The 13,213-nt window shown below is 52.7% G+C and overlaps 1 protein-coding gene across 2 annotated transcripts; it reads right to left on the bottom strand.

Moving 5' to 3' along the window:
* Window positions 1-420: 420 nt before the first annotated feature.
* Window positions 421-7,509, bottom strand: OSR1 (odd-skipped related transcription factor 1). 2 transcript variants are annotated; one of them, XM_078348449.1, is made up of 3 exons: window positions 6,768-7,509; window positions 2,108-2,804; window positions 421-1,348 (listed from the first exon to the last, which is right to left on the bottom strand). In XM_078348449.1, the coding sequence occupies exons 2-3, from the start codon at window positions 2,770-2,772 to the stop codon at window positions 1,213-1,215; spliced, it is 801 nt and encodes a 266-aa protein (XP_078204575.1). In that variant the 5' UTR covers window positions 2,773-2,804; window positions 6,768-7,509; the 3' UTR covers window positions 421-1,212. The 2 variants fall into 2 exon arrangements, with proteins under 2 accessions (XP_078204575.1, XP_008979344.3); XM_008981096.5 differs by having other exon boundaries at window positions 7,227-7,509.
* Between the last annotated feature and the right edge of the window lie 5,704 nt (window positions 7,510-13,213).

Below are 13,213 nucleotides of genomic sequence, written 5' to 3'. Positions count from 1 at the left end.
TTTCCCACCCCAAAGCCAGAGGCCAGGAGGGAAGTCTTCGGTTAGGGTGGGGAACGACATTCTCTTCTCTTCTTGCACCCTAAGCGACCTCAGCACCCAGAGACGCTGGGATTTCTCACGGCCAGTGTTCTGCTTTCAGGCTTAGGTTCTTCCTAAACTCACAGCCCTTTAGAGGTGAGGAGTGGGACAGCTGAGACCCTACCCTGGAGGTGGAGGAAAAAAGTAAGAAAATACATGGTGGGGCAGAGGCAGACCTACCCGGGAGAGGGGGCATTTCTCTATCCATTTCAGCCCTGTCGTCCTAATAAGACAGGGTGGAAGGAGCGGGACACACTGGCGTCCTGCAAAGAAACCTGGTCATCTCAAAGAGAAGACCCACCCGGTTTCCCACGTTTAGGAGGGAAATTACCCATCCTGCAATGCCTGTAAAATAACCGTTTATTTAATAGTTAAAAAAAAAAAAAAAAACTCCAGTGATAAATGTCCGTTACCGATGGTCAGCATAAAGTGCCAATCGTAATATAACGCCCGGCTCCTGGCTGGCTGCTCCCTCGTGGTGTCTAGGCGGCAGAGGCCGGGTCCCCTGCAGCCCCCAGGCCGGAGGTCCTCGCACGGCTGTCTGAGTCTCGGAGCCCGGTTGAGCTGCAAGAGCTGGGAGAGGGCGCTCCTGGCCCCGCGGTCCCGGGGCAGACGGCTGAAATAGATACCGGGATTACACTTTTGCAGCCTCCGGGGTGGGGGCAGGGGCAGGAGGAGGAGCTGGGAGGTGCCAGTGCGAAGGACTTCGTTGCTTCTCCCTTCTCCCCTCACTCTCCGCAGTCAGAGTTACAAGCTTATATGGTCAAAGACAAAAATAAAAATGAAAACGTATAAAATAACAATAGAAAAAGTAATACTTCTGGGAGAGGCGCCGCTGCAGCTCCACGGAGCGTTCGTTCTTTTTTTAATGCAGTTTCCCTTCCGCCACGTGAGTACCGCCTTTTGGCCAAGAGTTTAGCCGCGTCCTAGGGGAGCAGCCGGGTCGGTCTGAGTCTAGGCCCCGGGCGGGGCTCTGAAGTGCCGCGTGCGCCAGGGACCCAGGGGACAATGTTGGAGAGGTGGAAGGTCCTGAACAAGCCGAGCGCCTCTCCCCTGCCCGCCAGAGTTAGGCTTCTGGTCCCTCTGGAGGAGAGGGCCGCTGTGCCCAGGGTCCTTGTAACCCGGAGGCTCTATTTAGCATTTGATCTTGGAGGTTTTGAGCTCCTTCACCTGTGAGTGTAGCGTCTTGTGGACAGCGAGAGTCCTGGACTGGCAGAATCCTTTCCCACACTCTTGACACTTGAAGGGCTTCTCTTTGGAGTGAATATATCTGAGGGCAGAAACAGAGTTCATCCTTGCAAAATGATGCAATATTATAAACAATTGCCCAAGATCCCCTCCCACTGCTATGGGGCACTTTGTTCTCAAAGGAAAAGGGCGTTGTCGGGTACCAAGTGTGGATGAGACAAAATGTTGATTGGGGATGGAGTGGGGAGGAAAAGGAGATGCTTTAGCAAAGTCTGATCCTTACACAGATTCAGTTACCTGCCTTCCTGGTGGGCGGGAGGGGCAAGCTTGGCCTCCTTATAAGGCCTGGGTCAACACTGAAGATGAGTTAAGGGAGCCGGAGTCAGACAATTTGCTTGATCTGCACTGTCCAAGATGGTGCTAAGCACACACTAGCACGTGTGCTTATTAAATATTTATTAAATTACTTAAAATTAAATAAAACCAGTTTTTCAGGTGCACTATTACATTTCAAATACTTAACTGTCACATATGTCTCATGTCACATTTCCTTCACCACAAAACCTTCTACTGGACAGCCCTGAGGATGGAGGAAGCTATGTGCTTGTCTGGAGCTCACGGAGACCTCACTTAATCTTGGGTCCTGTTTATTCCCACATTTCCTGAACCCATGCTCCAAAACCTATCCCTGGGTCTCCTAGGCTTTCCTTCTTGATTTTAAAGAATTTTCTGAACCCCCAGAGGCTTGGAGCCAGTAGGGGGTCTCAAGAATCTCGTTAGGGAGAAAGATGGTGAGGCCAGAGGCAGAGAGCTCTCTCTTGGGCCACCCGCATTGCCGCACCTGTGGTCCCGCAGGTGGTCTTGCCTTCGGAAGGCTTTGTGGCAGATGTCACAGGTGTAGGGCCGCTCGTCGGTGTGGGTCCGCTCATGGATAAGTAGGTTGTAGGACTTGGTGAAGTGGCGGCCACAGAACTTGCAGACGAACTCCTTCTTGGTCTTGGAAGGCAGACGTCCCCTTGTGGGTTTCTTTTCTGGAGACAGCTTGGTCACATCGAGGAGGGCGCCTAGCCCACCCGCAGGGGAGCCTGGGCCCTCCCCGCGGCCAAGCTTGGCCGGATCTTCTTGCGTTGCAGCCAAGGCCAGGTTGGCGAAATCAAAGCGCGGCTTGGTCTTGAGCGCTGGAACGCTGCTTCCAGCAGTGATCTCGGGCTTGGGTTGAATAACATGAGGGAACCAGGGAAAGGCGGGCAGCTGGAAGCGCGCATCAACCAAACTGGACACAGTGCCCGGCACTTTGGAAAAAGAAGAGCGCGGCAAGTGCATGGCGGGGTAGCCCAGCGTCCACTGATGCAGGTGCACAGCATGCAACGCACTGAAACCATACAGGTTGGGCAGATGGTCCGAGGGTACTGTGGGGAGGCCGTTCACTGCCTGAAGGAAGGAGTAGTTGGTGAGCTGCAGGGAAGGGTGGATGGGCACTGGCGCCGGCAAGGTTTTGCTGCCCATTTTGGTAGTTGCAGTGGCTTCTCAATCCGGATCTGCAAAGAAAAGAAGGCAAGGGCGTGGGGAGGAATAAAGAAGTTCAGGGTGGGTCGCCTTCCTCCTGAATTCCAGCCCAGCCACACCCTCTCCTCACACCCAGCACAAGAGCTGAGAGTCTAAGACCCCACACTCAAAACCCACTGAGAGTCTAAGACGCCACCCTCACAAAGAGGGTGGGAATGTAAGATGCAGGGGAGCCCTCTTTTCAGAACGCTGGCTGGTCTGAGGGCTTTCTCCAAATGACCTCTGGCAGTCACACAACTTGATGGAGAGAAGAGCCTACTGTATACCGTATACAAGACACTGAGAAAGGCAGAAGCACAGGGAAATTGGCCAGCCCTGTACAAACTGATAGCCAGGTAAGCCTGTGTCAACACAGAATCACAACCTCCTGCAAAGATAACAGGAGCTGGGGAACACATTCACACATTTATTTGCAGATAAACACAGAAATGCACACGTAGATCCACACATTTTGAGGCAAAATTGACAAGGTGCAAAGACTGATACAACCAGTGTTTTATAGCACAAAACTGGCTTTAAAACACACACACACACGATCACATTGCACCCATCAAGAGCCTCACAAACAACACACATACACATGCACACAAATACGTGCACCTCCTGGCTCCCATTTGCTAAGATCTTCTGGCTGACCTTCAATTTGGCTTCCAGAAGCTCTGTCATCTTTCTCTTCAAATCTCTCAGATTTGACTTTTAATCTGCTTCCCTACCTTAATATAAGTGAAACCTGTTGGCTCCACTCTCTCTGCAGCTGCTTGCGGACTGACTCCCTGCCCTGCCTTAGCGCTTGGGGACCACTTTGCTTTCAAGGAGGGTGCTGATACCCATTGTTTGTACAGTCACAAACAAGGGGGCTTTAGTGTCCCGACTCCCCTAAAAAAGGGGGAGCTGGGTCTTTGGGTTGTCAACATGTTCTTGTGTGTGGGCAGGTGGCTATGTCTATGGGAAAGAGCAAGAGCCAGGCCTCCATTCTTGTGGTCTATGTACCCCCAACTGCAAGGTCAGGGAGCTTGAGCAGGGCCAGAGGAAAGCACACTGAAGTGACCAGGGACTGGCATCTCCAGACCTCCTTGACCATGATCTCCAGCCTTCATGGAACCATCTGTGGTCTGCAAAAAGGCCTTTCATCTCTACCCTCCCAGACATGCATAACTCAGATGTGTCCAATGGAGGAAAGAACAGGGTGAGCAAAGTCTGAATTGTCAGGGATCCTTGGGAAGCCCAAGCACTGAGCTCCTGGCTCTTAGCTTGGGGTCCTTAAGAAGTCATTGTCACAGCAAGGTCCTTGGGACTCCCTTCTCTTGCCCAGCCTCAATCTCCTGCTGTTGACTTCTTCCTTTACCTTTCATTACTCTCCTCTTTCTAGGTCCTTTGCTCTAATATGGAGTAATTCCCCTTCCCGGGGATGCACTGGCCTCTGCTCTGCTCCCTAGTTCAGCTTGTCTCCTCTCCCCAGGTTGAGCTGACCCTCCGCCCAGGGCAAGGCCCAGGCATAGACTCCTCTGCCTTTCACTGCAGTGAGGCTTTCAAAGCCTGGCTCTGTCCAAAGATGTGCAGTGCCTTTTCCCAGGAGGAATGAGGAAATGTTGACCCAGGAAGCCTTTTCTCCTGGAAGCTGGCAAGGGGGCCACTGGCTGTGTGGTGGGACCTAAGGAAAGAGGGCTTCCTGGGAATAGGGTGTAAAAACACCATGAGCTGGCAGCGATTTGCCTGCGCAGTTTAAATTAGCACTCCGATAAAAACTGCTGCAATGAACTCAGCCTCAGGGCGAGAAAGGCTGAGCGACCTGGCCTCTGAAGAAGAGCGCTGGCCCCGCCGGCAGCCCATGGCTTCAGCAACAGTCATCTCTATTGCGCCAAGCCCAGGTCGTGCCCAGGACAAACTGAGACCATCCCAGAGCTTGGACACAAAAAGAAGTAAAATTCAAATTGGGACAGAGAGGAAGTTGGGACCCTTTTGGGTTAGGGAAGGGAAAGGAGAAGACTCGCTCATTTCAAAGGTCAGCCTGGACTTAGGCGAGATGAGCAAGCTTTGAATTGCTGTCACCTCTTCTTCCCTTCCAGGCGCTGGAAATCAGATGCTTATCTCCAGGTCCCAGGAGCCCCCTGGGCGCTGCGGAGGCTTCCTCCTGCTCCTCTCCGTGCTTGGCCTATCCAAGGCCAAGCCAGAGGCCGTGGCTGTGCGACTCTGGGCTGCACAGGGGCCCGAACCCGCTCCGTGCCTGGGTGGGAGAAACCAACAACCTCGCTAGGCCTTTCCTCGCCTTCTTCCTAGGAGCCCAGACCGGAGCAGTCTTGGGAGCGTAGTGGGTGCTGGGAAGGTGGAATGCTTGCAGCTATAATGGTTCCTGGGAGCCAACCTTTCCGGGCTATCTGCCCGATCTTGTTTTCCTCAATACTACATTTATTTTCTCCCGCGGCCCAGCTCTTTCCTTGTTTTCCGAAGCATTCTGAAGCCAGAGCTCCCCAGGCCCCCGCCAGCTACTTTCCCGGGACGAAATTCGTTCGAAACGTGGCTCTTTACATTAATATCAAGATTGGGCCGAAAGCACGATCCGGTTTCAGCAGGTCAGCTAAGAGAAAATCTCGGTCTCACCCTAGCCTCTCCAGCCAGAAAGAATGAGCGAACTCCCGGCCCCTCCGGCTCTGGTTTACCAGACCCCAGAACCCCAGGGCGAATGCTTTCGATCTTTAAACATAAGATGGAAAACCCTTCCCCAGGCCAGGCACTCATTCCTCAAACATCTCGGGCCTTGGAACCTGGGAGGAAAGAGTAAGGGGACCCGACCACGCACAGCAGACGCAATTCACGCTCAGGATCCCGGGTCCCTGAGCAGTGCCGACGCTCGCGTCCCTCGCGCGGTGGAGCGCCAATCCCGGGTCTGCCGCCAGTCCTATACCAGGCATTAATGAAGTGTGCAGTCTATTAAAGTGGTTTATTCGGAGCTAATTGAGCGTGAGCAAGTTAACTGCTTGCATTAATGAGGAAGGGAGCGAACTCCACGAGCTTGCGCCTGGGGGAGCCCAGCAGCAACCCAAGAAAATCAGCCTTGACATGGAATCTCCAATGAGTGGTGACAGGCGTCCGGACCTCCAGGAAGAGGACTGACCGGCACCGGATACTTCTGAAGCATTCTCTTAACAAACGAGATCTAACAAACACATTGGCGAGGCCGCCGTCCGACTGAACTTAAATATCCGAGGCGTCCTCGGCGATCCATTCCCCAATCTTAATAAAACAGCAATTACCTCCAGGAGCCTGCGATGGAACATCTACCCGCCGCCGGTCGCTGCTAATCCCCTCCAGCCCTTCTCTTCCCTTGGGGGCTGTGAACCTGGGACACCTAGCCTTGCACGTGGTTGTTCTCCAGAGCCAATGCGCAGCTCTTCGCCGGGGTGAAATTTACCAAATTATGGCAACAAAGAAACCCTCGCGGCTGCTTTACACACAGAGAGCCCAACCCGCTACTACCTGAGCTGCTGAAAAAGGACTGGACGAGGTTTTCCATTTGTATCAGAGAAATTTCGGAGAAGAAATTTGTTCAGCAGGCAGCGCCTCGCCCCTTTTCCCCTTCTTTCTCTCCTGACGGCTGGTTTGGGGGACAGTCAGGGGAGAAATAGAACCTTTCCAATCCCCAGCCCTGAGACACTGCGGCTCCAAAGTTGCCACTAGTGCTGTATGTGGGTCTCGAATTGGAAAGCAGTGCTTGGGCACCACTGGCATTGCCTCCCTGCACCAATCAAGGGTTCCGCTCCAGGCCTTGACGACACAGAGCAATCGTCCTACAGAGAATATCCCCAAGTCAGTGCGCGAGTGCGAGGCGGGGATCAGACTCGTGGCCCTGCGCTCTGGGGTCTAGTCGGCCTCACACCAGAGCGCAACTCCTCAAAAGACAAACTTAAACGAAAGCACTACGGGGCTGGGGCATGCACCTGTCTCTGGCGCGGTAGACTGCGGCTGTGGCCATTCACTCCCTCTCTCTTCCTTCTTCGTCAGCCAAGGCGTCAGCCAGAGCTGTGAGCGCGTCTCGGGAAAGTTTGTGCCCGCTGAAGTTGCTCTGGTTTCTTAAAGGGGGCCCACAGATTGACTTCCAAAGTCCGTGGGCACCTCGCCCGGGATTCCGCGGAGCCAGGCGGGCTGGAGGCAGTAGTGGAGACCCGCCCCCTCATTCCCCGGAGGTCAGAGGCCGAGGACCCCGCGTGGGAAGTCCTGAGCCAGCACCCCCAACCACCCTGCTCTCACTTTCACAAAAGTTCTGCAGCATTCGTTTAGCAAAGAGCTTCCTTCGGGGGTACTGAGAGAGAGGAGGCACCCGCCGCGCAGTGATAAGAAACTTGGGAGTCCTGCCCGCATTCGCCTTGCTGAGCCCTGGCGCCCAGGACTGCAGTTACCTTGTTCCGCAGAGGTCCCGGGGCTGAGCACGTCTCTGGGGCTTTAGCTGGAGGGGACCGGGGAAGTCGGAGGCGATGGAGTCCACAGGCGCCCCGGGAGCTCTAGAGTCCCGACTCCACTCCTGCGGCAGGGACTCCAAGCGCGGGACACGCGGGAGCGAGCGCTCAACAACCCCGGGTCCTGCCCGCCGGGGATGGTGAGCCTCGTTCGCGGCTCCCTCGCTGGGTCTGAACCAGGAGCAGCTGGGAACGTGCCGGGGAGAGGCCGAGCTCCGACTCACTCATCCCTTAGCACCGAGCCGCCTACTTATTTTAATCCACCACCCTCCCTCCTCCACCCCCCCCACCCCCGCCCCTTGCCTCAGGATTCCTCCCCTCCCTCCCCTGCCCCCCAACCCTGCACTGCGCCTGCGCAATGAAAGACAAAGTTTTGCTGACCCGGGCAGCCGGCTTTGGCAGCTGCGCTCGCTTGGACCCGGTTTTCCCCGACCTGCATCCCCTCCTCTTCAGTCCTGTGCGACCCCTTCTGCCTTTTTAGGTCCAGAAGGGCACGTTTGGCGCGCTAGATGAAACGGTTCCTAGCAGATGAGAGCGGGCTGGCACCGCAAGTTTCGAGGTCCTATACTTGGGCTCCTAGGACACAGCCCGTGCTCTCTGGGAGGAGGGAGGGAGGGGCAGGAGCTCTGTGCGCCGGCATCCCCACACCGCGGCTTGGGTTTCAACGCACTTTGGCGCCTGACAGAGTCGCCTTTCCTCCTAGAATCTCTTTCCAGAGGCGGCAGACCCCGAGTATGGAGCAGCTCCTGGATATCCAAGCGTGCTGGGAGCCAGGGTGATAACCCAGGCAGCGCTGGTTAATTTCTAGTGCGAGAAAACCAGGGTCACCGAAGCAAGCGAGCTGTAACATCCGAGTGCATATGGCTCAACCCAGACCCTACGTTCTGGAGTCTAGTAGAAAGATCAAAGAGTAGGGAAAGGAGGTCAGGAAAGTTATTTTCCTGGGGCCCTGAACTCTCTGAGATTTCACCCCAATGCACGGTTGCACTCTCGACTCACGTATGCCTCACTGGCAAGCCAGGCGGGCTGCAAAGTTGTCAGTTCCAGGGCCTCTAAGTCAAGGAGCTAATTCAGGAGTTTTGAATCGGAAAGGAATAAGAGTTCTGGACATTAAAAATTCTATCTTCATTGCCTAGGCCTTATGGAAGGTACCAGCACCCCCTTGACTACTCATTTCCAAAAGATGACCTCTGGCTGACCCCAGCCCAATGCCTCCCTGATGCCTTTCTGGAATGCCCTTCCAGGTCTTGGGTTTGGTACTGGAGGAGCCACTGATTTCCAGGGCCTTGAATGGGTCCAGATCACACAACTTCACTCCCTGCCTTTGCCCCAGAGTTGCTGCTGAGTGACTCTTGGAGCTGCATCCTAGCTTCCGTGGATCTCTAAATATTGGTACTGCTATCCTGAGGAGCTTCGGGTATCTCCAGCTTTGGTTTGCAAAGCCAATCTGATTTTCTCGGGAGATGAAGAAGGTTGTAATACCTGACCTAGGAAGATGGTAATGGAGACCCCCTCCCCCAAAGGCATAGTTGAAAGAGGGTTTCCTTATATTTCCAGGCCTTTAGAAAAGAATCTAGCTTCCAATCTCTGGGTAAGTTTGTCTTGTTTGAGGAGGAATAAGATGGGGTGCAATCTTTGCTCCAAGGAACAGCTCTTACCCAGTACCCCAAGTTAGTGCAGAAGTAAGAGATTCACATAAGTTTGTTTGTCCATGCTCCTGGAGTCTTAGCAGTTGCTAGAATGCAGTGACATTCTTGCCAGAGTGTGAACCCTTGGAGCAAAAGGGAACTGAGATCACACCACCTTCCTAGAGCTTCCAGAACAGCAAGCTTCAAGAGCGAGGAAAGGCCTGGAGGGAAAGTCTACAAAGGGCAATGCTGAACTTTTCTGGTTTCCACCTTGGGCACAGAGAGTGTGCTTGTACCAGCCTCAGGCTCTCCAAGTAAGCAAAGCTTGGAGAAACTCCATTACCAGTGGCAAAAGTTAAGAAGAAGAAAAAAATGCCCACACAACAGGGCCTCTGGCCACCCAGATCACTAAAGAACATTGGCTGGTCATTCAGGTAGGATGGAACCTCCTGGGGTATAAATAACCAGTCTCCTGCTATGCACCCCTTACAGCTCGGCTGTGCTTCTTTTATGTTTCTAACAGTCTTTCTCTTCTAGAACAGGGCCCTTCGCCAATATGCCTCAGGACTTCCAGAAAGCTCCAAGTAGTAGTATCCTTTAAGATCAGGAATACTTTCTTTCCAAGAAAGCTCCAAGTAGTGATCCCCCTACAACATGGAGCTTTCTTGGAGAGAAAGTATTCCTGATCTTAAAGAAGAAACGTGCAACCAAGTTTGTTTCACCGCTGCTTTGCCAGGTGATCTTCAAAACTGATCCCGACTCAGGTCTCTAGAACTTACTGCATGTAGAGCAGGGTGTCTGAAGCAATGTTGCTGTTGGTCCCCCAGGCTGTGCCTCCTTGAAAAATCATGGCCACCTTTGCCTGGACCTGGTCAGCAGGGCCAGAACAGGACAAGGTCAGAACATATCTGAGCCCTGGCAAGGAGGGCCCTCCACCAGGGCTCACCTGTTTCAGAAGCCTGGCTTCAGAGAGGAGCCTTGTAGGTCGCTGAAAATGCACAATCTCAGAAAGCCAGGATAACGAAATTCAATAATTGCTAGGAGCTGAAAAGTCCTCTATCCCACTCTGAGCTCCCAAGAGGATGACCCGAAAACCCTGGCCTCTATCTCTGCAGGAGGCCAACCGAAGTCAGGGTTCCCTCTGGGCGGGGCAGTCCGAAGGAAGCCCACAAAGCTAAGGTCCCTTATTGCCGCTCGGTGCTGAAGTATCTCCTCCCCCGCCTATTTAAGAGAAATTGATCACATCCAGCAGTTCCTGGGTCCGAGCGCCGTGCGCGGACTGCTGCCTCGATGGATTGACAAAGGAAGGACCCAGGACACCTGAGGGCAACAAGGGTACTTTTTTAGTGACGTCAGATTTGTTTAGGACTCTAGAGGACGTCACGTTTCGAATTTGGTAAAGGTCCTCGGTAGCTAGGATCCAACAGTTTTGCCCTCCTGGAAACCCAGTGAAGGTGATAAAACTCCCATCTCATTACTGGGAGTCCAGCGCACTCCGTCACCGCGACTGCAGTCTCTGCTAGCTCTGAGCCTGAGGACTCCAGCCGGCAACCGGAGCCGGCGCGAACTCCGCGGCAGCTCTTTCTGGCTCTCTCGCTCACTGCCTTCGGGGCGGAACCGCGAGCGCCCAAGTGGTCCCAGTCTCGGCTGGTTCCGGGCAGCCTTGAAGAATGGTCCCCACAGTAGAGAACAGGCCTCCAGCTCTCCGTCCCGCGCTCCGCCCCACGTCCCGCCAGTGGGTGTAAAGTCCGTCCAGGGAGCGATCCCCGGGTCTGCCCGGGCCTCCGGGCTATGGACCGCTCTAAGTCCAGTACGGCAGCAAGCTTTACTACCGCCTTTTCCTGGCCGCGTCTGGGGTGGTGACGGCCGCTGCTCACCTCTCCACGCCAACCCCAGCCCCTCTCCCGATTCCTGATCATTGAGAAAGAAAGCGTCCCAGCCTGTCTTCGGAGTGAAAATTGAGCAGCTTCCAGAAAATTAACTAGAATGTGGTCTATATTGCTTTGAGGTGTTTTGGATTTAAAAAAAAAAATATATATATATATATATATATATATATCAGCCCCACCTCTCCGCATCCCATAGCCGCAAAACAAAAAACAAAAAAACTCTTTCTTTCGAATGGAGTTTCTCAGCACTTGCGAATTTTTGCTTCTAACGCAACTACTTCCTGCAGCTATTTTGCAGACAATTGGGGGTCTGCTCCTTAGAAACCCCCTTATGAATGTACAGCGCTTTCAAATAACCTGGAGATTTAGGCGTCCCTCTGTATTCATTTAGTTGATGGATAGTAATGGCTCAATAGTTCCTCTGGAACCATTACGGTCAATCAGGTCAAAATCCTGCCTGGGGGTGGAAAGGATTTTTAAGCACGGGAGGTAGGTAACAGGACTCCTGCGCACTTTTGTTCAGATAACACCTCTGATAACATAATGCAATCCAGGATCCTTAAGAGAACAGATGACAGGTGAACACAAGAGCGGGTGTTTTTTTTGTTGTTGTTGTTGTGACAGCGACAGACAAGTTACAGTATCAAAACTGAAAGGGAAAGTGAACTGTTTTTCCAGGCAATTCCCGTTTTGTAAGTTCTTTACGAGCACACAAATATCACTCTCTTTTCACCTTAATAAATGTAACAATACATACATATCTACCTTTGGTTTGTAAAAATATCTGAAATGAAGCACAAATATGAGCATGGAATTACACGAGTTCTGGGCATGCTACCATCGGGAAAATGGAATGATGATAACGTCTTCTGTAGGGAAGATCAAATGTGAAATGTGTGTAAAGACGGCGTGGGTTTTTTACTTTTTACGCAAATTTGAGTTGTCAGATTATTTTAGACACATCCAGATCTGTGTGCTAAGGTGACTGAACTTTTCCTTTTTCCGAGGCGTAAATAAGTGCATTAGAAACAAGGCAGTGTCTCATCAGCCGGGGATGCTGGAGAACAGTAGTTTGAACCGAATAGTGGATGGTTAGAGTGGAACTCTGCTGTCAGAACCACCTACTTGCACCCGCGGCGCGCGGTCCCGCCGGGCTGCACCGGCAGCGGACGGCGCTGGAGGAAGGAGCGTTCGCGGTAATTAAACATTTCCAGACACCGGTGGGTTATTATCTGCAGAGCGATTTCCGGAGACAGGACTCGGAGAGAGTCCGGCTGGAGGTTTCGAGATTCTGGGACGCAATCCTAAAGAAAACGTGCCCCCTGCTGGCGAGCCAGCCACATCTCGGGGCCCCTTCCTGGAAAACTCGCAAACTCACAGTATTCTTATTTCACTTTGCCCAAGAGTATTTTAGTTCTACAATTTTTCTTTTCTCGATTACGAAGTTTGCTGTTACTCGTTTAAAAGTACGCACAGGCTTACCCTTCCAAAGAGCAAACGGAGGAGTATTTCCTTCTCGCCGCGGGGTTTCTGTTTCCCTGCCCCAAACCAGACGTCGCTGCTCTCAGATGGATGAGGGTGTTTGTTTGTTTGTTTGTTTGTTTTTAAATAATCCGAAATTCCTAGCAACTATCTGCCGCCGTTCGCTTCTGGTCCTGGGAAGATGATTTGCAAAGATCTGCTGGGACCCCTTCCTGCATTTGCGAGCTGGGTCCCCGTGTCCCTCCCGGCACGCCCTGAGGTGAGAAGGGCCCCCTTCCCGCCGGTGCCCCTCTCCCCTGCCCCTCGTAAGTCTGCACTCCTTCGGATCCCAATCCCTGGCTTTCTGAAGAAGCACGGGAAGAAAGAGAAGGAGTCTGTTTCCGTGAGTCGATTTCCCTGAAACATGTGAGGTTTCCTATCCTCTCCTTCCTCCCAGACCATTAGATTCCAGTTCCTTTGCTGCTTCCTTTTTATTTATTGATTTTTTCAGATTTCCGTACAGACTCTCTTCCTTCTCATCATAACTCCAGGTTTTCAGATAGAGACCTGAAGAGAGAAATCCTCAGAATGTACCTGTTAACAAGCTCTTGGGTCAATTCTCTGTCTGCAGAGGACTATGCCACATTGCATAGACCGAGTTTCTAAAGTGTCAGGTCCACTCATTGGAGCAAAATACCCAGAGAAAACAAGCAAAGGAAGGGCAGAGAGAAAGACAGATTCCCTACCTGCTCCAAGCTCTTAAGGAGGAAGGCTGTCTCCTCCTGCTTCCCATCACTCACTTTTCTCCTCTGAGATAGGGTCTCCCACTTCCCTATCATGAGCTTGCAGCAAGGGGTGGAAAGGGAGTGGACCCAACTTAGACATTCCAAAGAATTACCACACTCACCAACCCTCCCTAAGTGATGTGAAGTGGGCTGTGCCTCACGTAATA

Source organism: Callithrix jacchus, chromosome 14 (assembly GCF_049354715.1).
Source record: "Callithrix jacchus isolate 240 chromosome 14, calJac240_pri, whole genome shotgun sequence".
Classification (NCBI taxonomy): Eukaryota; Metazoa; Chordata; class Mammalia; order Primates; family Cebidae; genus Callithrix; species Callithrix jacchus.
This window is presented reverse-complemented; position numbering and strand designations above follow the sequence as displayed.

Bases quoted from the DNA above. Each gene is read 5' to 3' on its own strand.
- OSR1 (XM_078348449.1), bottom strand. From the start codon at position 2,772: ATGGGCAGCAAAACCTTGCCGGCGCCAGTGCCCATCCACCCTTCCCTG. The intron at 1,349-2,107 runs GTGCGGCAATGC...TTCTGCCCTCAG, and splicing joins GACCACCTGCGGGACCACAG to ATATATTCACTCCAAAGAGA.